Source organism: Chlorocebus sabaeus, chromosome 21, assembly GCF_047675955.1.
Source record: "Chlorocebus sabaeus isolate Y175 chromosome 21, mChlSab1.0.hap1, whole genome shotgun sequence".
Classification (NCBI taxonomy): domain Eukaryota; kingdom Metazoa; phylum Chordata; class Mammalia; order Primates; family Cercopithecidae; genus Chlorocebus; species Chlorocebus sabaeus.
The window spans coordinates 78,608,112-78,631,435 of record NC_132924.1 but is presented as its reverse complement, the minus strand read 5'-3'; the positions used below and the strand labels follow the sequence as shown (position 1 = coordinate 78,631,435).

General features: G+C 41.1%; 1 protein-coding gene across 1 annotated transcript in view; it reads right to left on the bottom strand.

Annotated features, from left to right (window-relative positions):
* Positions 1–243: 243 nt before the first annotated feature.
* RINT1 (RAD50 interactor 1) overlaps positions 244–23,324 on the bottom strand; it is a 36,659-nt gene continuing 13,578 nt past the window's right edge. The window contains 11 exon segments of the mRNA XM_038004526.2: positions 244–725; positions 2,233–2,351; positions 2,424–2,604; positions 3,958–4,172; positions 11,982–12,181; positions 14,989–15,126; positions 16,551–16,776; positions 16,868–16,978; positions 18,328–18,484; positions 19,963–20,112; positions 20,213–20,386. Of these exon segments, the coding sequence (XP_037860454.2) occupies positions 533–725; positions 2,233–2,351; positions 2,424–2,604; positions 3,958–4,172; positions 11,982–12,181; positions 14,989–15,126; positions 16,551–16,776; positions 16,868–16,978; positions 18,328–18,484; positions 19,963–20,112; positions 20,213–20,386 (1,864 nt within the window). The 3' untranslated portion in view covers positions 244–532.

The following is a 23,324-nucleotide window of genomic DNA, read 5'->3' as shown; positions in this document are numbered from 1 at the left end:
CACGTTGGCCAGGCTGGTTTCACACTCCTGCCTCAAGCGATCCTCCTACCTCAGTCTCCCAAAGTGCTGGGATTATAGGAATGAGACACTGTGCCCTGCCAGTTTTCTTAAGGAAATATAGTGAATTCTCAAACTAGATACAGGTGCCTCAATTAAAATATGCATTCTAAAGTGAGTTTAAAAAAAATTTATAGGCTATGTTTGATTATCCACAACAGAATTTTCCTTAATTAGCACACGAAATTGAAAGTTGGTTATAATTTAATATCTCTGCTCTTGTCTTCAACAGACATACTCAGCATTTATACTTGTAAATAGAATGAGTTTTCATTGTTTCGTTTTCTGTTTTTGTTTCCTTAGGAACAAGAGGATGAAGGAAATATGGTCAGCATTTTAATAACGCCATAAATCCAAGATAATTAATCCTATAAAGTTTTCCAGTTTCCTTAATTCAGAATTTCATCGTATAACTTGAAATCCAATTGGCTTCCTCTTAAAAACAAAAACCAAGAAAACGTTTTTCTGAAAGACATTATTTTCCAGTATTAGGCCAATTTGTCCTCAAATTAAGTAGAATCTCAACATCTTGTTGAGCCAGTTTGTAAATTCCAACTTCATTTAATGCTGCTGTGGCAGGAAGTTGTCCTGAAGTTGACTGCAGTACATCTTTCAGGAGTAGTGCAGAACCGACGTTCAAATTCAAAACAATACAGGCTTCTTTTATACTGTTTAGGGAAAACAAAGGAGGGAAATGAGATCTCCATTATCTGCATCAACCATATTGTAACAATTTTGAGAATCCTAAAAAGCTTCTCTTACTGCTGGTCCACATGTTCTCTATAAAAATACTTATGGATTTATTATTTGGTTCTTTTAACATGGTAAGACTACACAGGTGTGGAGTTTCTATTTCTTTAGATTAAGGTAATAGGATCCCTATTTCAATATGTATCCATTATTTCCCTAAATACAATACTTGATATTAATACTATATTAAATATGGCTATAACTTTAGGTAGATTAGAATATGGGAAAAGACAAAAATAAGGGATAAAATGAAAGCAGAAAGACAGAACATTAAATTTTAAAAACTGTCATATGAAACATGTAAACATAACCTTTCATTTTACAAGTTTAAAAGGAATGCTTTATAACCTCACAAAACCCAAACAGTTTAAATTTTACTTTTTTTTTTGAGACATCATCTTGCTCTGTCACCTAGGCTGGAGTGCCATTGCATGATCACAGAGATGATCATAGACTACAGTCTCAGTCTCCCAAGTAGCTAGGACTACAGGTCCATACCACCACATCTGGCTTTTTGTTGGTTCATTTTAATACTTTTTGTAGAGATGGAGTCTTGCTATGTTGCCCAGGCTGGTCTCAAACACCTGGCCTCAAGCAATTCTCCCACCTCTGCCTCCCAAAGTACTGGGATTACAGGTGTGGGCTACTATGCCTGACCTATAATTTAAATTTTATATCAACAAATTCTCAAACTATAATTACAGTTAGAACCAAAATTAATGTCAAATGTTTAAGGAAACAAATTTCTTTCAGGCCTGGCCTATTAGGTATTAAACATATTTGTAATTTTTGTTGTTGCTGTTTTTTTGAGACACAGTCTTGCTCTGTTGCCCAGGCTGGAGTGCAGTGGTGCAATCTCAGCTCACTGCAAGCTCTGCCTCCCAGGTTCACGCCATTCTCCTGCCTCAGCCTCCCGAGTAGATGGAACTACAGGTGCCCACTACCATGCCTGGCTAATTTTTTTTTTTTGTATTTTCAGTAGAGACGGGGTATCATCATGTTAGCCAGGATGGTCTCCATCTCCTGACCTCGTGATCCGCCCGTCTCGGCCTCCCAAAGTGTTGGGATTACAGGTGTGAGCCACTGCACCTGGCCCTGTAATTTCTTATATTTAGTGAATAGGGCACAACTTTTTTTCATTTTCGATTTATTCCTCCAGTAACCAAGCAACTAGAAGCATTAAACCAAATACTAGAAAACAAAACCCAACATATAATTTGTATCTAGTTCTGAAACTTTTTGAGGTCATGGGTCACATCTATCATTTTGGTTTCCCCATTGTGCTGTAAATATACAGTAGACAATGTTTTAAAACTTCAACTGATCTTATCCCACCGAAACATCTCCAGAACCCTAAAGTTAAAAGGAGTTAGCCTCCTGTAACAATTTGATACATTAATATTAATTGTTAAATGTTGAGCTTACTGTTTAAAATAATTTTCTGGTCTCTTGCAATAGTGAGAAAACAAAGGGAAAAGATTCCGAGTCATATCAAACTGCAGCTGGGCTGCTCCTCCTTCATTGAAGTGATTAGCAAGAATTATCTGAAACAAAGAATAATTCATATAATGCTTGTCTTTATTATCACAGCCCAAAGACAGTCTATTCTTACTTACTTCTTGGTAGATGTACACATCCAGCTTCTCTACAAGCATTTGCCAGAAAATTTTAAATAAGGAGAAACAAAGCTGCTGCTCCAACTGAAGTAAATGGTCTCGTAACGTCAGCAGTAAGGGGCAAGCCGAACTGGAGAGGGACATCACTGCCTGCTCTGACTGAGATGGCAAGGACAACCATCTGGAAAAAACACATTTTTACCAAAAAATTTTCATTGGTTTGTATTTTTAAAGTTTTAAAATCATTTTAAATTGCAGGAAGTGTTCTAGGGCATTTTGGATAAGAAAAAATACACAGTCCAACATTAAAAGCTCTATCAGAAAATAAATGTACCTGTATTTTATATTTTCACTCTCAAATACTCTTTAATATGGGGATATTTCCAAAATATCCCCAAATTTTAATATGTGAATTACCAATACAAAGCAATTACAATTTAAATGTCACTTAATTTTTGCATTTTATGTAGTTTTTGTTTTTTGTTTTTTTTTTTTTTTTGAGACAGAGTCTCGCTCTGTTGGCCAGGCTAGAGCCACAGGGTTCAAGCAATTCTCATGTCTTAGCCTCCCAAGTAGCTGGGATTACAGGTGCCCACCACCACGCTCAGCTAATCTTTGTATTTTGAGTAGAGACAGAGTTTCACCATGTTGGCCAGGCTAGTTTCTAATTCCTGCCCTCAAGTGATCTGCCTGCCTTGGCCTCCCAAAGTGCTGGGATTACAGGTGTGAGCCACTGCACCCAACTTGATTTTAGCATTTTAATTAAGATATCAGCTAATATTATGCTCTGATTTTTAGTAAAATCAGGACGAGTAACACAAATTTCTGGCACTCTGTGTGGCAGGGACTACACTAGGACAAAAAGATACTGCTTGCTATCAAGGATGAAAGTAACACAGGTGTTCACAGTGAATGGTCGTGGGATAAACCACAACAAAAGTATGCAGAGTACCACAGGTGACTTTACTTTGCAAAATGGGAGACAGGTTAGGCTATTCAACCCCATATCACACACTATCCTATTAATATATTTACAAACAGCTAAATTATAACCAGTTTATTCTGATTAAGAAAGTCAGAGAGCCAGGTGTGATGGCTCACACCTGTAATCCTAGCACATTGGGAGGCCGAGGCAGTGGATCGCCTGAGGTCAGGAGTTGGAGATCAGCCTGCCAAAATGTGAAACCAGGTTTCTACTAAAACTACAAAAATTAGCCGGGTGTGGTGGTGCATGCCTGTAGTCCCAGCTACTTGGGAGGCTGAGGTGGGAAGATCACTTGACCTCTAAGGTGGAGGCTGCAATGAGCCGAGATCATGCAACTGCACTCCAGCCTGGGTGACAGAGTAGGACTGTCTCGGGGAAAAAAAAAAAAAAAAGTCCAAGAACATATTTTAGAAAGATTTCCAACGACGAAGTTTAAAGTACATAAGGCCAAACCGGGTTCTATCTAGACACCTTGGAAATCTGACCACATATACCATCTTCAACTTTTACCAAACTGGTATTAAGAGCTGACTTACACAGAGGACATACCTTTCTTTTTTATACAATTTTGCAGCATCTTTAACTTCTCTAAAAACATGGTCTACTTGACGGGTCAACATATCATGCTTTAAACGCTCTAAGAGGTTAATCATGTCATCAAAGACGGAGCTCTCCATAGAGGCTAGCTGTCCCAGCTGCAATTTACTCAGAGTATTATTCTCTGCAAACACCTCCAGTGCAGCCTGTTGAAGTTGTAGAAAGAACTGAAAGCAAAAACATGTTAACACATTAACATACTTTTTTTTTTTAAACAGCTTGAAAGAGAATTCATATATCATACAATTCACCCATTTAAAGTGTATAATTCAGCTGGGCACGGTGGCTCACGCCTGTAACCCCAGTACTTTGGGAGGCCAAGGTGGGTGGATCACCTGAGATCACGAGTTCAAAACCAGCCTGGCCAACATTCCAACATTGTGACACCCCATCTCTACTAAAAATACAAAAATTAGCTGGGCATGGTGGCATGTGCCTGTAATCCTAGCTACTCGGGAGGCTGAATCGTGTGAACCTGGAGGGCAGAGGTTGCAGTGAGCTGAGATCATGCCTTGGCTGACTGCAACCTCCACCTCTACCTCCTGGGTTCAAGCAATTCTCCTGCCTCAGCCTCCTGAGTACCTGGGATTACAGGTGTGTACCACCACGCCCGGCTAATTTTTTTTTTTGTAATTTTCGTAGAGATGGTGTTTCACCATATTGGTCAGACTGGTCTCAAACTCCTGACCTCATGATCTGCCCACCTCAGCTTCCCAAAGTGCTGGGATTACAGGCATAAGCCACCACGCCCAGCAATACAAGTTTTTATGTGGACATATGTTTCATTTCTCTTGGTATGTACTGAAGAGTGGAATTGCTGGATCTTATGGTAAGTCTATGTGTTAACAGTTTGAAAGGCTGCGCATGGTAGCTCATGCCTGTAGTGCCAGCAATTTAGGAGGCTAAGGCCAGAGAATCATTTTATAGTGAGACCTTATCTCTAGAAAAAAAATATTAGCTGAGTGTGGTAGCCACAGACCTGTAGTCCCAACTACTCAAGAGGCTGAGATGGGAAGATTGCTGGAGCCCAGGAGGCAGAGGTTGCAGTGAGCCGAGATTGGGCCACTGCACTGTAGCCTGGGCGAAAGAACAAGATCTCATCTCAGAAAACAAAAAGACAGTTTGAGGAACTGCCATACTGTTTTCCGCAGCAACTGTACCATGTTACAAAAATTTGAAATGGAACCATCTTAAGACATATTAACCAGAAAAAGCAGAAGAGTCTGCATAGTATGTTACCACATGTTGACATACACACACCAGTATTTATATAAACAGCTTTAGTAATATGTATAAGAAATTGATCAAAGTGATTGGCTTTAGGGAAGATTAGAATTAAGACTTATTTTCACTATATATAGTTTCAATATATACAGTTTTGTGGCTTTTGAATTTTGTATCACATGGATTCCATATAGTGAAAAATATTTTTCTCTTTCAACTTCTGTGTATGGTAATCATGAACTTAACAAAAAAAAATGACACTATCAGCTGGGTGTGGTGGCTCATGCCTGTAATCTCAGCACTTTGGGAGACCAGACAGGTGGATCACCTGAGGTCAGGAGTTCGAGACCAGTCTGGCCAACATAGTGAAACCCCATCTCTACTAAAAATACAAAAATTACCTGGGCATGGTGGCGGGCGCCTGTAATCCCAGCTACTCAGGAGGCTGAGGCAGGAGAATTGCTTGAACCTCGGAGGCAGAGGTTGCAGTGAGCCAAGATCGTGCCACTGTACTCTAGCCTGGGCGACAAGAGCAAAATCCTGTCTCAAAAAACAAAAAAAAAATGACACTATCTACTTGTTTTTTTATTTTTTATTTTTTGAGATGGAGTCTCGCTCTGTCCCTCAGGCTGGAGTGCAGTGGCACAATCTCGGCTTACTGCAACCTCCACCTCCCTGGTTCAAGTGATTCTCCTGCATTAGTCTCCTGAGTAGCTGGGACTACAGGCGAGTGCCACCACACCTGGCTAATTTTTGTATTTTTAGTAGAGAGGGGGTTTCACCATGTCGGTCACGCTGATCTCGAACTCCTGACCTCAGGTGATCCGCTCGCTTTGGCTTCCCAAAGTGCTGAAATTATAGGTGTGAGCCACTGTCCCTGGCCTTGTTTTAAATAAAATTAAAAATAATTTTTAAATGACACTATCAATAAGCATTTAAGCATAAAATTAACTATAAAGGTCTAAAATTTTATTTTTCCAAAATACAATTAACAGAGGACTAAATAAATCACCTTGCCAAGGTTATTTTTTTTAAAACTCTGAATAGCATTAGGCCATGAACACATCATAATAAGCCATATTAAGGTCATCAAACATTTGGCTAGCCTTGATGGCCTGGCACGGTGGCTCACGCCTGTAAACCCAACACTTTGGGAGGCCGGGGAGGCAGATCACTTGAGGTCTGAGGTTTGAGATCAGCCTGACCAACATGGTGAAACCCCATCTCTACTAAAAATACAAAAATTAGTCGGGCATGGTGGCGCACACCTGTAATCCCAGCTACTCAGGAGGCTGAGGCAGGAGAATCACTTGAACCTGGGAGGCAAAAGTTGGAGTGAGCCAAGATCACACCACTGCAATCCAGCCTGGGTGACAAAGTGAGATCTTTGTCCCAAAAAAAACAAAAACAAAAAACATTTGGCTACCCTTGAAATGTTTTCTTAAGAATTTTCAGTTGCTTTTCTTTTAAAGTTCTTAAAATAAAACTACACAAAATTTTAAAAACCAAAAGCCATTTAGAACTCTCCCAAAGATTTCATGGATAATGAACAAACCATAAAATCTTGTGGTTAATTTTTTTTATACATTTACTATTAAAATTCAGACTACCCAACATGAACTTAGATCATCTCTATCTTTGTCTCTCCCCATCTCCCTCTCTCCTTCCACCCCGTATCTTTTTGCACGGCAATGTGTCATGGGCATCAACTACTTTTACATGGCCAGCAATTTTTCCCCTTCTTTTAACAGTACCCCAATTTTCCTTTGGGGAACCACTTCTTCCCCAATCTGAGACAATTTAGGTGGTGTCAGCCCTATCCTTTGGTGCCAGGGATGCACACTTAACTTGGTAATACCATGCCCTGCCTGCACTAGTGATTGTTCATAGATGGACATATGAGAGGCATCTTGGTATTTCTGCTAAAACTATCAGAGAAGCAGCACTCTTCTTTTGAGATTGCAGAAGGACCACGTGAGCCTGGAACCACCTGTGGCCACATGGCCAGAGCCTGCCTCAGAGCAAAACCAGAAATGGACAATAGAACAGCCATGCCTAATCCTTTCAGAAAGTTAAATTCCTCACCTCCCATATCTCACCCCACACCCCAACTTAGGCCAGTTTGAATCTGGTATCTGTCATCTACAACTGAAAAATTCCTAATTCTGAATGGCTGCTTATTTCAGGCTTGGCACAATCTGGTAACCAGCAGTTATCGGTAGAGAACCTGAAACAAATGGGAAGTGAATCCTGTTCATTCTTTTTCCTTTTTCTAATTACGCAATATAAAGTTTTAATAATTTTTACTTATACAGTATTCACTGGCTGAAGGACTGTGAATATGATTAAAGAATTTTGAGGTTAAGACAGAATTTGCACCATATAGTTTTTTTTTTTTTTTTTTTGAGACGGAGTTTTGCTCTTGTCGCCCAGGCTGGAGTGCAATGGCGCAATCTTGGTTTACTGCAACCTCCCGGTTCAAGCAATTCTCCTGCCTCAGCCTCCTGAGTAGTAGCTGGGATTACAGGCGCCCGCCACCACGCCTAGCTTTTTTTTTTTTTTTTTTGAGACAGAGTCTTGCTCTGTCACCCAGGCTGGAGTGCAGTGGCACAATCTCGACTCACAGCAACCTCCATCTCCCAAGTTCATGCAATTCTCCTGTCTCAGCCTCCCAAGTAGCTGAGACTACAGGCGCCCACCAGCATGCCTAGCTAATTTTTGTATTTTTAGTACAGATGGGGTTTCACCATCTTGGCCAGGCTGGCCTCGAACTCCTGACCTCAGGTGATCCACCCGCCTCGGCCTCCCAAAGTGCTGGGATTACAGGCATGAGCCACTGCACTCAGCCAGATTTGTACCATAATAACCATGCTAGTACACAATTCATTCACAATTTGAACAATAAACTCTGAAATTTGATTATTTCTCTGCTGACAGAGGACCTAGTTAATTCAGCATGAGATTATACGTTTTCTAAGGGTAAGGATGATGGCTAATTCATCTTTCTTTTTTTGGTGGGAGGAGACAGGGTCTCCGTCTGTTGCCCAGGCTGGAGTGCAGTGGTGTGATGAAGGCTCACTGTAGTCTCAACCTCCTGGGCTCAAGCAATCTTCCCACCCCAGCCTCCCAAGTAGCTGGGACCACAGGGCATGCCTGTCACGCCCAGTTAATTTTTTTTTTTTTAAATTTTATGTAGAGACAGGGTCTCCCTTTGCTGCCCAGGCTGGTCTCCAACTCCTGGGTTCAAGTGATCCTCCCACCTTAGCCTCCCAAGCAGCTAGGACTACGGGGTACACCACCATGCTCGGCTAATTTTTTGTATTTTTTGTAGAGATGAAGTCTCGCCATAATGCCCAGGCTGGTCTCAAACTCCTGGGCTTAAGCGATCAGCCCACCTTGGCTCCCAGTGTTGGGCTTACAGGTGTGAGACATCGTGCCCAGTCATCTTTCTTAACAGACTATAGCACCAAGTAAAGCAGTTGATGATGTTCTACAAATGATTTCATTGAAGAAAAAATTCTGGCACAAGAGTCAAGAATAACAATTTGTTTCATATTACTAAAAATGCTTAGCAGAAAATGGAGCTGTGGGGGTGCTGAGAGAATACTTACTTAAATTAGAAACACAACACATAAAAATACAAAATGAATGCATGTATGCTGATTAGCTGACTTTATTTTATTTTATTTTTTTGAGATGGAGTTTCGCTCTTATTGCCTAGGCTGGAGTGCAATGGCGTATTCTCAGCTAACTGCAACCTCTCCCTCACGGGTTCAAGTGGTTCTCCTGCCTCAGCCTTCTGAGTAGCTGGGACTACAGGCATGTGCCACCACGCCCGGCTAATTTTTGTATTTTTAGTAGAGACAGGGTTTCACCATGTTGGCCAGGCTGGTCTTGAACTCCTGACCTCATGTGATCCACACGCTTGGCCTCCCAAAGGGCTGGGATTACAGGCGTGAGCCACCACTCCCAGCCTGATTAGCTGACTTTATAAACAAATTGATCATTACCCTCTATCTTATAATCATACTATGAAATAATTGTTTTATTTTCCTTGCTCAGCAGAATGACATTATGCACATGGATTTCAGTTAACATCTTTATAGGAAAAAAGCTTTAACTAATTACTAAGTCCCAGACAGAGTACAGATAAGCATAAACTATGATTGTATTTATCAGGTTTTTATCTTATCTATGATTAGTATATTTATTGTATTTATTTTTGCCCCCTATTTATTTGGCTTATTACCCTGGATTTAAAACAAAAACAGTTTTGTTTGGCTTTTTCTTTTACATTAAAATAGGTATTATGAGGAATACATTTTCTTCTATACAATGCTTTAGAAGTAACCATACATTTTTGTTCTACATAAAACAAAATGTACTATATAGTGCATTAATTGGTATACTACAATTTTTTTTCCCAAATTCATAATTTAAAATATCATGTTTTCAAGACTTCCTTCCTAATCCAGGCATTTAATGTTTTCACATGTCCATGTTTGAATATATTTCATTTCTGCTTTTACTTCTTGTTTTATTGCATTAAGATTTGATAACGTACAGAAATTTTAAATTAATTTACCTTGTCCATCTTTGTGACTCATCTGGACACACTTGAAAATTGTGTTTTTCCCTATTATACTGTGGAATTTATCACCAACCTTCAGTTAATCAATCTAATTATTTAACTTTACAATTTTTTAATTCTCACTTTACCTATCACATTCTAATAGTATATTTTTGTCTTTAGTGAAAATTGCATTTGTCTTGTTTACCTTCCTGTTTTCATTTTATGACACAATTATATTTTTTACATTTTTAATATTTCATATTAAAATTTTCATAGACATTATCAGATTTATTCAGTACAGTTAGCTTCTTTAATATTTAATGTCTATTCTACTTTAACATTTCATGGTCATCCTAGTTCTCTGTTTATGCGTTCTGTCATGAAATTTACTTTATGGGACACCTAAATTGGTATAAACCTAAGTTGATTTTGAACAGTGATTCTTAACCTAAGGGTACCCTGTTCAAGAAGGGAGTTCTGAAGGTCCTCTGAGATGATGTTAATATCTAAAACATCTAAAAGAATTCATCTGTCTGTGTCGAGGTTATAAAGGCTAATTAGACTTTTGTTTGCAAGCATCTATTGGAAAATCTGGTTACCAAAAGTCCTGACAGCCAGGATATTCCTTGAATTAATAAAAAGACTAAAAATAAATTACTACTTAATAATTATGTTAAGGCAGATCAAATGTGTCAGTAGGTTTGCTTAATAATAATTAGGCAGACCAAATCATGTCAGAATCTGCATGGAGAAGGGAAGGAAAGGGTCTTATGGTATTTGTTAACTGGACCCAAGGTTTTTATTTATAGATTTATTTAAAATATACCCTCCAATAAATCAGTTGATTTTTTTCAGATACAATCATAGTGTTGTTTTTTCTTTTAAAGAGTTCTTACCTTTTAGAGATACATACTAATATATATGTCTATATAAAAATATTACCATGAAATATGATATCTGAGATCTGCTTCAAAATAATTAGGTATGGGGTGGCAGAAGAGAGGTTTAAATAAAACAAAATTGGCGTAAGAAGTTGAGTGAGCCAGACATGGTGGCTCATGCCTGTAATCCCAGCACTTTGGGTGGCCGAGGCAGGTGGATCACCTGAGGTCAGGAGTTCAAGACCAGCCTGGCCAACATGGTGAAACCTCGTCTCTACTGAAAAAAAAAAAAATTAGCCCAGCGTGGTGGCGAGCACTTGTTATCCCAGCTACTCAGGAGGCTGAGGCAGGTTAATCCCTTGAACCCAGGAGACAGAGGTTGCAGTGAGCTGAGATTGCGCCACTGCACTCCAGCCTGGGCAACAAGAGCAAAACTCTGTCTCAAAAAAAAAAAAGCAGCTGAGGGTCGCCACACTGAAGTTCCTTTTCCTGTTCTATTTACTCATGCATATATTTGAAAATATGATACACAAAATGTTAGTTTCTTATTTTTATTTTTTCATGTTTTCTAGAGCTAGTGTCTCACTATGTTGCGCAGGCTGGTCATGAATTCCTGGGTTCAAGTGATCGTCCCACCTCAGCCTCCCAAGTAGCTTGGACTACAGGCATACATCACCACACCTGGCTAATTTTATATTATTTTTTGTTTTTTGGAGAAATGAGGTCTCCCTATGTTGCCCAGGTTGGTCTCCAACTTCTGGGCTCAAGTAATTCTCCCATCTCACCCTCCTAAAGTGCTGGGATTAAGAGCTTGAGCCACTGCACCCAGCCAAATAGATTTTTAATGTATGAAACAATTAAAACTTTAAATGTTTCTTCCTATTTTCATGACTCTTTATAATTTGTCATGTTTTCAAGACATTCAAGAGGTACTAAACGTTATTCTTTTATTTTCCTTAAAGTCCTGGATTGCTTTTGACATCATTATTTAATCTTAGCTTTTCCTGTGACTGCAATTACCACACATGAATATTTCCAAGTATGGTTCACTCTATAAACAATTATTTCATGAAAGGCTTGCTCATCCAATGATTAAAAACATTAAAATATCAGGATTATTTCAGTACTTGAGATTTGATTGAGAAAAATGTGTATTTTAATTGTACCTTCTAATTATGGCACTATGGTTCTGTCTAGCATGTTTATTTTGCTTGCAATAGATTCAACATTTCAAAAAGTATTAATAAAATAGTTCGAGCTAGTAATATATTACTTAATATAAAAGCATGTTAACTCACAACATTGTCAGCCCAATCTGCTAGTACTGTTGAGATGTAGTTCACAGCATTAAGAATTGCACAGTATCGAAAGCCAAGGGAAGCTCTAGTCTCTTCTTTCATCACCTGTGTTAATCGTATCCTAAAATCATCTACTAAGTCCTTCTGTAACTCCAGGAACTGTAGCTTTCGGGAAGCTGTGGGAAGATTTTTATACCTGTCTGTGGAAAAAGTTATTAAGACATATGAAGGTTTTGGTACCATCTATGATATACTTACAAGTTTTCCCTACTGTCCTGCTTCAGTGCTTTTGTCAAAAATCAATTGACCAAGGCCGGGTGCGGTGGCTCAAGTCTGTAATCCCAGCACTTTGGGAGGCCGAGACGGGCGGATCACGAGGTCAGGAGATCGAGACCATCCTGGCAAACACGGTGAAACCCCGTCTCTACTAAAAAAAATACAAAAAACTAGCCGGGCGAGGTGGCGGGCACCTGTAGTCTCAGTTACTTGGGAGGCTGAAGCAGGAGAATGGCGTGAACCCAGGAGGCAGAGCTTGCAGTGAGCTGAGATCCAGCCACTGCACTCCAGCCTGGGCGACAGAGCAAGACTCCGTCTCAACAACAACAAAAAAATCAATTGACCAGTCAAGTGCAGATTTACTTTTGAGCTCTCTTAAGGATATGAGTTTCAAAAGTATATGTTTGCCAAAACTCACTCAACAGTACACATAAGATCTGCATATTACACTGTATGTAAAGTATGCCTCAAGTTTTTTAAAGGCAAATGAGAAAATTATATATAAAAATGACCGTTTTGGCCAGGTGCGGTGGCTCACACCTGTAATCCCAGCACTTTGGGAGGCCAAGGCAGGTGGATCACCTGAGGTCAGGAGTTCAAGACTAGCCTGGCCAACATGGTGAAACTCCATCTCTACTAAAACTAAAAAAATTAGCCAGGCGGTAGTGGCATGTGCTTGTAATCCCAGCTACTCAGGACTCTGAGGCAGGAGAATTGCTTGAACTTGGGAGGTGGAGGTTGCAGTGAGCCAAGATGGCACTACTGCATTCCAGCCTGGGAAACAGAGTGAGACTCTGTCTCAGGAAAAAAAAAAAAAAAAAAAAAAGAAACTTGGATAAATTAAAAGATACATATTTAAGAATTTACAGGCAGTTGGCCAGGCGCAGTGGCTCACACCTACAATCCCAGCACTTTGGGAGGCCGAGGTGGGCGGATCACGAGGTCAGGAGATCGAGACCATCTTGGCTTGCGACCATCTTGGCTAACACAGTGAAACCCCATCTCTACCAAAAATACAAAAAAATTAACCGGGCGTGGTGGTGGGTGCCTGTAGTCCCAGCTACTCGGGAGGCTGAGGCAGGAGAATGGTGTGAATCTGGGAGGCAGAGATTGCAGTGAACCCAGGAGGCAGAGTTTGCAGTGAGCCGGGATCACGCCACTGCACTCCAGCGTGGGTGACAAGAGTGAAATTCCGTCTAAAAAAATAAATAAATAAATAAATAAAATTTACAATTGACATGATGAGAGGTCTGAAATTTTCTTTAAAATACTCCAGAAAAAAAAAATTAAGGAGTAAAATATAACAGAAAAGTGATAATTGCTTTAAACTTTGGTAATGGGTACCTGAAAGTTCATCATATTATCCTATTTTGGGTATGTTTGAAAATTTTCTGAATAAAAAGTTTTTAAGACACATGAATTTTCCTTCATTTTTTTGTCTTAGTGTTTTTCATATTTTTCTTATAGTTAAAAATACGGAATTATGGCTGGACACGGTGGCTCACGCCTGTAATCCCAGCACTTTGGGAGGCCGAGGCAGGTGGATCACAAGGTCAGGAGTTCAAGACCAGCCTGGCTAAGATGGTGAAACCCTGTCTCTACTAAAAATACGAAAATTAGTTGGGCATGGCTGCAGGCGCCTATAATCCCAGCTACTCGGGAGGCAGAGACAGGAGAATTGATTGAATCCAGGCAGCAGAGGTTGCAGTGAGCCGAGATCACACCACTGCACTCCAGCCTGGTGACAGAGTGAGACTCCGTTTCAAAAAAAAAAAAAAAACTAATTACTGACTGGGCTGGAATGATACTTCTTCAGGTATCAGACAAGCCTAAGAAATGGACAGGCTGGTGGTCTATGAAGGTGAAGAGGGCCAAGGATGGTGGCAATGAGGGTCCAGTGGCACCTGGACAACAAGCAGGCCCACAAGGGGGCAGCGTGATTGGCTAAAGACCAGTGAGGGCCAGAGGATGCTAGGCTACCCTCCAGCCAGTGAATCCCTGCACTATAACAAAAGTTCCTATTACTACTCCAATCCTTAAAATTACTTCATTATTTTACTCTCTTCTGCAATCTTTGATAAATCAAGATCAAGAAAATATTAAAAATACAGGCCAATCACCATTTACTGAAGACACCTAGAAAGCCCAATAGCAAGACAGTTTGGATAATAAAATTAAATTCTTATTTAATTGTTTTTGTATAATTATTCAGGAAGTTTTCCTTCATGTATACCAATGTTTAAATCCTTAAATTAATAAAAACCCCAAAGTTAGAATATTGTGTTAGCTTTCTACCAATATACAAACTGAATTTGAAGATAACAACCATCATATAATATTAATTTGCTGAGCCGCTTATTTATTGATTACTTTATTGACGGAGTCTCACTCTGTCACCAAGGCTGGACTGCAGTGGCGCGATCGTGGCTCACTGCAACCTCTACCTCCCATGCTCAAACAATCCACCTCAGCCTACCAAGTAGCTGGGACTACAGGCATGCATCACCACACCTGACTAGTTTCTGTACTTTTTGGAAGAGAGCAGGTTTCACCATGTACCCCAGGCTGTTCTCGAACTCCTGGGCTCAAGCAATTTGCCTGCGTCAGCCTCTCAAAGTGCTGGGATTACAGGCATGAGCCACTGCACCCAGCCTACTGAGCTACTTTAAAAAGTACCATGTGAAAACAGTACTTTTAAAACAAAGTCATATCTTAAAAGACTTATACCTACCAGTTATAACCAAGAGTAGAGTCATAAAAGTTTCTGCACAATCTGGAACTTTCATTTCATCCACATCAGTGATATCCTTATATTGCGATACCCAGGCAGCTTCTGATGAAAGCATTGAGTCCATTTTTTGAAGAGCAACTGATAAGCAGACAAAACGATTATGTTGATTAAGTAGTTACAGTCATTCCTAATTATTCAACTTGTAATTTTTTAGGAATGATGGCTTTTCTATAAAAAATAAACAAACCCGGCCGGGTGCGGTGGCTCAAGCCTGTAATCCCAGCACTTTGGGAGGCCGAGACGGGTGGATCACGAGGTCAGGAGATCGAGACCATCCTGGCTAACCCGGTGAAACCCCGTCTCTACTAAAAAAAATACAAAAAACTAGCCGGGCGAGATGGCGGGCGCCTGTAGTCCCAGCTACTCGGGAGGCTGAGGCAGGAGAATGGCGTAAACCCGGGAGGCGGAGCTTGCAGTGAGCTGAGATCCGGCCACTGCACTCCAGCCTGGGTGACAGAGCGAGACTCAAAAAATAAAATAAAATAAAATAAAATAAAAATAAAAAAAATAAACAAACCTACAATCTCCCATTAGTTGTACTAAATTTAACTTACTTAATGCTTTAAACAGGATACTTTACTCCCACCCCCAAATTTTGAAAATAGTTATGTTGACTAGATAAGCTACAGTCAGAAAGATTCTATTGGCCAGGCACAGTGGCTCACACCAGTAATCCCAGCACTCTGGGAGGCCAAGGTGGGAGGATTGCTTAAGTCTAGGAGTTTACAACCAGCCTGGGCAACATAGCGAAACCTCATCTCTACAAAAAATACAAAAAGTAGCCAGGCACGGTTTGCATACACCTATAGTCCCAGCTACTGGGGTGGCTGAGGCAGGAGGATCACCTGAGCCCCGGAGGTCGAGGCTGCAGTAAGCCATGATCAGCCCACTCCACTCTAGCCTGGGTGACAAAGTAAGACCCTATCTCAAAAATAAAAAAATAAAAAAACAAAATACTCTGATACTTTGGGAGGCCAAGGCAGACGGAATACTTGAAGTCAGGAGTTCCATACCAGCCTGGCCAACATGTTGCAACCCTGTCACTCCTTAAAAATAGAAAAATTAGCCAGGCATGGTAGTGCGAGCCTGTAATCCCAACTACTCAGGAGGCTGAGACAGAAGAATCACTTGAACCCAGGGGGTGGAGATTGCAATGAGCTGAGCTCGAACTACTGCACTTTTATCCTGGGCCACAGAGCAAGAGTCTGTCCCAAAATAAATAAATAAAATGAAAACTTCTATGATAAAATCTACAAAACAATTAAACACCCCACTGGCTGGACTATTCCACTCTAGAAACATGTAGAGTGTAATTCCAGGAAAAATGGAAGTTTCATGTGAAGTAAAGAAAATATTATCTCTGAAGGAAACTCTGAAAACCCTGACAAAGAAAATTTCAGATGGCTCTAGTCCTACTCAGAACTGGAGAAGAAAAGTATTCAAAAATGTATATCCACAGAAACAGACATATCTCCCTACCCTGTGGCCACATCAGCACTTACATTTTCTCTCCACTGTCAACCATCTCTGAAAACAGGTTTCCTCTGACAGAATATGCATACAACTAGCAAAAGCGCCAGGATAGCCATGAACACTGTGTAGCTCCCTTTCAAACAACAGTACTTCATCCACCAAATGACAGAAGAGATTGTCATCATACAGCAGACAAGGAATATCCGTGGCTAACTTCTCAAGAACCAGCATCATAAGGCCCCGAGAAAATTCAAGCTAAAAAAATACACACACAGGAAGTATGTAAATAAAAAGTTATCCATGCACACATACAGTTCTAAAACAGAAACACGACTGAGTCTCTTACCCTTGCATTTACCAAAGAGCCTACTTTGTCTAATATTGGCTGAATCTTTTCATCCAAAAACTGAGTATGGTTTCCAATCCACATAAGTACTTGAGCCAAGTACCATTCTGGCTAAGGAAGGAGGAAAATAGTTTGAATTCGTAAGTCATTCCAATTAGAAAGTTACAATTACATGAGTCTATTTAATTGTATATGCACAACACTTACAAAATTAGTTGAAAATTCCTGTATGTAAGAGCACAATTTCTACTCTGAATTTTAAACTACTGAAAGGCTTAATAATCAAATGTTTGCCAATGTACTCCCAACAAATTTCAATAATGTGACTGAAGTCAATAAACTCATAAATTTACAATGCCATATATATTTAAAACCTAACACTTCGGCCAGGCGCGGTGGCTCAAGCCTGTAATCCCAGCACTTTGGGAGGCCGAGACGGGCGGATCACGAGGTCAGGAGATCGAGACCATCCTGGCTAACACAGTGAAACCCCGTCTCTACTAAAAATACAAAAAACTAGCCGGGCGAGGTGGTGGGCGCCTGCAGTCCCAGCTACTCAGGAGGCTGAGGCAGGAGAATGGCATAAACCCAGGAGGCAGAGCTTGCAGTGAGCTGAGATCCGGCCACTGCGCTCCAGCCTGGGTGACAGAGCGAGACTCCGTCTCCAAAAAAAAAAAAAAAAACCTAACACTTCAATAATATGTAAAATCATGAGTATTACAAAGAACTAATGGCCTATAAATTATTTTTTGAAATAGTATTTGAAAATAATTTCAATATTATTTTCTTATGGTTTTTATTTTCAAAAAGTAAATTAAGAAAAACTCTGCTAGTCTGCATTACAAAAACTACATGTTTTATACAGGTTTAAGGGCAGAAATACCAAGTGCATGCCAGGCGCAGTGGCTCACGCCTGTAATTCCAGCACTTTGGGAGGCTGAGGTAGGTGGATCACCTAAGGTCAGAAGTTCCAGACCAGCCTGACAAATATGGTGAAACACATCTCTACTAAAATTACAAAAATTAGCCCAGCATGGTGGCATGTGCCTGTAGTCCCAGCTACTTGGGAGGCTGAGGCAGGAGAATTGCTTGAACCTGGGAGGTGGAGATTGCAGTGAGCTGAGATCACGCCACTGCACTCCAGCCTGGGCGACAGAGACTCCGACTCAAAAAAAAAAAGAAATACCAAGTGCTTAATATTTGCTTTGCTTTTTGCTTTGTTTTGCAATGATAATTCAGCAACATCTGATGCCCAAGAGCAGAAATACCATATTTTCCTACAGTATATGAACACATCTCCTCAATTGTATGTATGAAAAGCAGTGACAAAACAGGAATTTAGCCCTTTAGAAAAAAAACAGAAATGTGAAGAGTCAGATTTTAACTTAAACCAGCAAAAGTATAGAAACTCTAACATTTGTTACTAATAAAAACCAAGGACAAGAGCTGGCAAAACACACCTTGCTTAACACATTAGTCTGCCGGTTCCCTCTGAAGTGATACCTGAACCTCTTCTGAAGAGGAGTCAGCATAATCTGGATGGGCAGGATGACAGAAGGGGAGGCAGGAAGAGAGTATTTTTCTGGAAGTTGCTTTGGCTCAGTAAGTAATTCATCTCTGACATAATCAAGTCAAGGAAAAAGAATCAAAAGCATACCTAATATCCACACACACATATGTATGTATACATACACAATAAATTTTTTCAATAAATGTATCAGATACTCAGTAAATTATGATGCAAATAATATGTAATATAACTTTATATTGAATTTACATTCAGTTAAAATGCACAAAAAGCCAGGCATGATGATAGTGACTCATGCCTGTAATACCAGCACTTTGGGAGGCTGAAGTAGGCGAATCACTTAGGCCCCTTCACAGGAATCTGAGACGTGCCTAGGCAATAGGCAAAACCCGGTCTCTACAAAAATTAGCTGGGCATGGTGGCACTTGTCTGTAGTCCCAGTTACTCAGGAAGAAGAGGTGGGAGAATCAATTGAGCCTGGGTGGTCAAGGCTGCAGTGAGCTGTGACTGCACCACTGCACTTCAGCCTGGGTGACAAAGTGAGACCATGTCTTTAAAAAAAGCACACAAATGGGCCACGTACAGCCAGGCGCAGTGGCTCACGCCTATAATCCCAGCACTTTGGGAGGCTGAGGCGGGCGGATCACAAGGTCAGGAGATCAAGACCATCCTGGCTAACACAGTGAAACCCTGATTCTACTAAAAATAAAAAAAATTAACCGGGCGTTGTGGCGGGTGCCTGTAGTTCCAGCCACTCCGGAGGCTGAGGCAGGAGAATGGCGTGAACCCAGAAAGCGGAGCCTGCAGTAAGCTGAGATCGCACCACTGTACGCCAGCCTGGGCGACAGAGCAAGACTCTGTATCCAAAAAAAAAAAAAAAGGGCCAGGTGCAGTGGTTCTCACCTGTAATCCCAGCACTTTGGGAGGGTGAGGCGGGTGGATCACCTGAGGTCAGGAGTTCGAGGCCAGCCTGACCAACGTGGAAAAACCCTGTCTCTACTAAAAATACAAAATTAGCCAGGCATGGTGGTGCAAGCCTGTAATCCCAGCTACTCGGGAGGCTGAGGCAGAAGAATCACTTGAACCTGGAAGGTGGAGGTTGCAGTGAGCCAATATCACACCACTTCATTCCAGCCTGGGCAACAAGAGCGAAACTCCATCTCAAAAAAAAAAAAAAAAAAAAGCACAAAAATGGTATCAGAATTAATCTATAAATCTTTCCTAAAATAGTAACAAAAAAAATTCAAGTATCATTTGATTAAATTCACGCTATGTTACTAAGGTTTCCTCCCAATTGCCCATTTGTTCTATTGCCCCAAGAGACCTTTTTGTGCTATGAACTAGGATCAGTCATGTATCTCGGAACTCTTCCTTACAGCCCTCACACCCACACGCAATTCACTTTGCAAGAGTATAGTCCACCACTCAGTGGACACTTACAGACCAAGTCCAAACACAGGATTCTTATTCGGCTTTCTTGGCCACTTTGAAAAAGTTTTACTCTCCAGCCACAAACCCATTCTAGAAAAAAGAAATTTTAGTAAGTTTTCAACTGCAACAAAGATACGAGGTTTGTAGTTTCAAAAGCTGACAAAACAGTGTCTCCAGGTAACTGTACATCTCTGGGGCACTGGCAGGTCGACTTAAGCCAACAGTTTGTGATTGAGGGGGTGCAATGAATGGCCAATGAAGCTGTGCTAAAATTTCCTCAAAATCACTGCAATAGAAAAGCAACACATACATTTCAGTACATCACCAAACGATCACCAAATACCCAGCGGAAAGCAATTACCACAAAATATGGGTAAATTCCCTACCTTGTAAGCTTGTCCTTGAGAATTTTATGCCAGAATTTAACTGTGGCTCTCATGAAACCAAGAAGATGAGTACAGGATGATTCCTGAAGCTTGATGTCAAGTTCTGCCATAGACACTAGAGTGGAAGCTGCCTCTGGTACATTATTGGTCATCAGATATTGCTGAATGTTGTCACTGTAAACAAAGTAAAGCAATTTTTTTTTTCTTTTGAGACAAAGAGTCTCACTCTGTTGCCCAGGCTGGAGTGCAGTGGGAAGATCTTGGCTCAATGCAACTTCTGTCTCCCGGGTTCAAACAATTCCCCTGCCTCAGCCTCCACAGTAGCTAGGATTACAGGTATGCACCCCCACGCCTGGCTAACATTTTTGTATTTTTAGTAGAGACAGGGTTTCACTATGTTGGCCAAGCTGGTCTTGAACTCCTGACCTCAAATGATCCACCTGCCTCGGCCTCCCAAAGTGCTGGGATTACAGACATGAGTTACCGTGCCCAGCCTAAAGCAAATTTAAAGAACAGATTGCTCAGAATAATTTTAAATTTGGAAAAAGTGCTTCTTCTTCATGTTTTATATAAAGTTACATCCAAGGAAGAATGAAGTACCACCCTGAGGTAGCCTTTGTTTTTTAACAAAGCACCACCCTGAGGCCTTTTACCAAGGCCTCCCCAGGAGCCTATAGTCCTCTACTACTTCTGCATTCTTCTATGAGCAGCAGCCTCAGCCTATGTTCAGGACACCTCCCGGGACCTTTCCCTTCCTACTCCTCCTGAAAGGCCTGTTTTGTGTCATCTTCCTTTGGGCACCCCTCATTTCTGATAAATATGCCTTTTACAGAAGTCTTCAGTATCTTAATCCAAGGGAATAATGTGGTAGCATCTGGTAAGGTCAAGTATGATGGTCTTCAATTGTTACCTACTTTGCCCAGCTGAACTTGATTTCCCACTTCAAAGAAATATAATTCCAGGTAGGGCATGGTGGCTCACCCCTGTAATCCCAGCACTTCGGGAGGCCGAGGCAGGCGGATCACGAGGTCAAGAGATCGAGACCATCCTGGCCAACATGGTAAAACCCCATCTCTACTAAAAACACAAAAATTAGCTGGGCATGGTGGCACATGCCTGTAATCCCAGCTACTCGGGAGGCTGAGGCAGGAGAATTGCTTGAACCCGGGAGGCGGAGGTTGCAGTGAACCAAGATGGCACCACTGCACTCCAGCCTGGCAACAGAGTGATACTCCGTCTCAGGAAAAAAAAAAGAAAAAAAGAAAGAAAAAGAGGCCGGGCGCAATGGCGCATGCCTGTAATCCCAGCACTTTGGGAGGCCAAGATGAGTGGATCACCTGAGGTCAGGAGTTTGAGACCAGCCTGGCCAACTTGGTGAACCCCTCCCCCATCTCTACTAAAAATATAAAAACTAGCCGGGCATGGTGGTGGGCACCTGTAATCCCAGCTACTTGGGAGGCTGAGGCAGGAGAATTGCTTGAACCCAGAAGACAGAGGTTGCAGTGAGCTGACACAGTGCCACTGCACTCCAGCCTCAGCGACAGAGTGAGACTCCATCCCAAAAAAAAAAAAAAAAAAAGAAATACACAAATATTACAGAAGAATTTCAAATGTACAAACACAGAATATAAGACTACTGCTTTTTTTTTTTTTTTTTTTTGAGACAGTCTCACTCTGTCACCTAGGCTGCAGTGCAGTGGTACAATCACGGACTATGGGTCCTCACCACCAAGCCTGGCTAATTTTTTTTTTCTTTTTTGAGACGGAGTCTCGCTCTGTCGCCCAGGCTGGAGTGCAGTGGCACAATCTCGGCTCACTGCAAGCTCCGCCTCCCAGGTTCACGCCCTTCTCCTGCCTCAGCCTCCAGAGCAGCTGGGACTACAGGCGCCCGCCACCACACCCGGCTAATTTGTTTTTTGTATTTTTAGTAGAGACGGGGTTTCACCGTGTTAGCCAGGATGGTCTCGATCTCCTGACTTTGTGATCCACCCGCCTTGGCCTCCCAAAGTGCTGGCATTACAGGCGTGAGCTACCACGCCCGGCCTTTTTTTTTTTTTTTTTTTTTTAAACAGAGATGGGGTTTTGCCATGTTGCCCACACTGGTCATGAAATTCAGAGCTCAAGCGATCTGCCCACCTCAGCCTCTCAAAGTACTAGGACTATAGGCATAAGCCACCACGCCTGGCAGGAGTACCGCTTTCAAGGAAGGAATGAAATAGATTTCCTCACAACACTAAAGCATGAATGACATTTACAGCATAGGAAAAGCTAGAGAAACAAGGTTCACTCAGAGTGATAGTGCTATACTATAGTATCCAAGAAACAGCTAATACAAGGATGCTAATTCTAGCAAGAAGGAACTACTTTAAAAAAAGGACGATGTACATCAGAATAAAAACAGGCCATTATAAAGAAATTTAGAGATGAGAAAAATCCCAGAAGCTCTAAAGGAAAGCTGGAAATGAAGACATTATCATAAAAGACCTCTGGGAAATAGCACAGTATTAAAGAGAGAAAAATAACTGTGCTCTACCTGCTTATGAATTTGATCCCTATTTCTAATATAAATCCCTCGGCATATTTCCCTTATAAACAATTCAGATACCTGAAAAGTTTATCAAGGCCAGATGCAGTGGCTCACGCCTGTAATCCCAGCACTTTTGGAGGCCAAGGCAAGCATATCACTTGAGGTCAGGAGTTCGAGACCAGCCTAGCCAACATGGTGAAACCCTATCGCTACTAAAAATACAAAAATTAGCCAGGCGTGATGGCATATGCCTGTAGTCCCACCTACTCGGGAGGCCAAGGCAGGAGAGTCGCTTGAACCCGGGAGGCAGAGGTTGCAATGAGCTGAGATTGTGCCACTGCACTCCAGCCTGTGCGACAGAGGAAGATTACGTCTCAGAAAAAGAAAAAAAAAAAGATAAATAAAATAATTTTTTAAAACAGAAGAAAAAAGAAAAGGTTATCAATAACCATACCCCTATTTTAGTTAATCTATTACTCTGGCTACTACAAGAATGAGGATTTCAAATAACGTATTTTACTTAATAAAGTTATTAACATTGCCCCTTGCTGGTATTTCCTTTCTGAGGGACAAGGAGAAATGCAG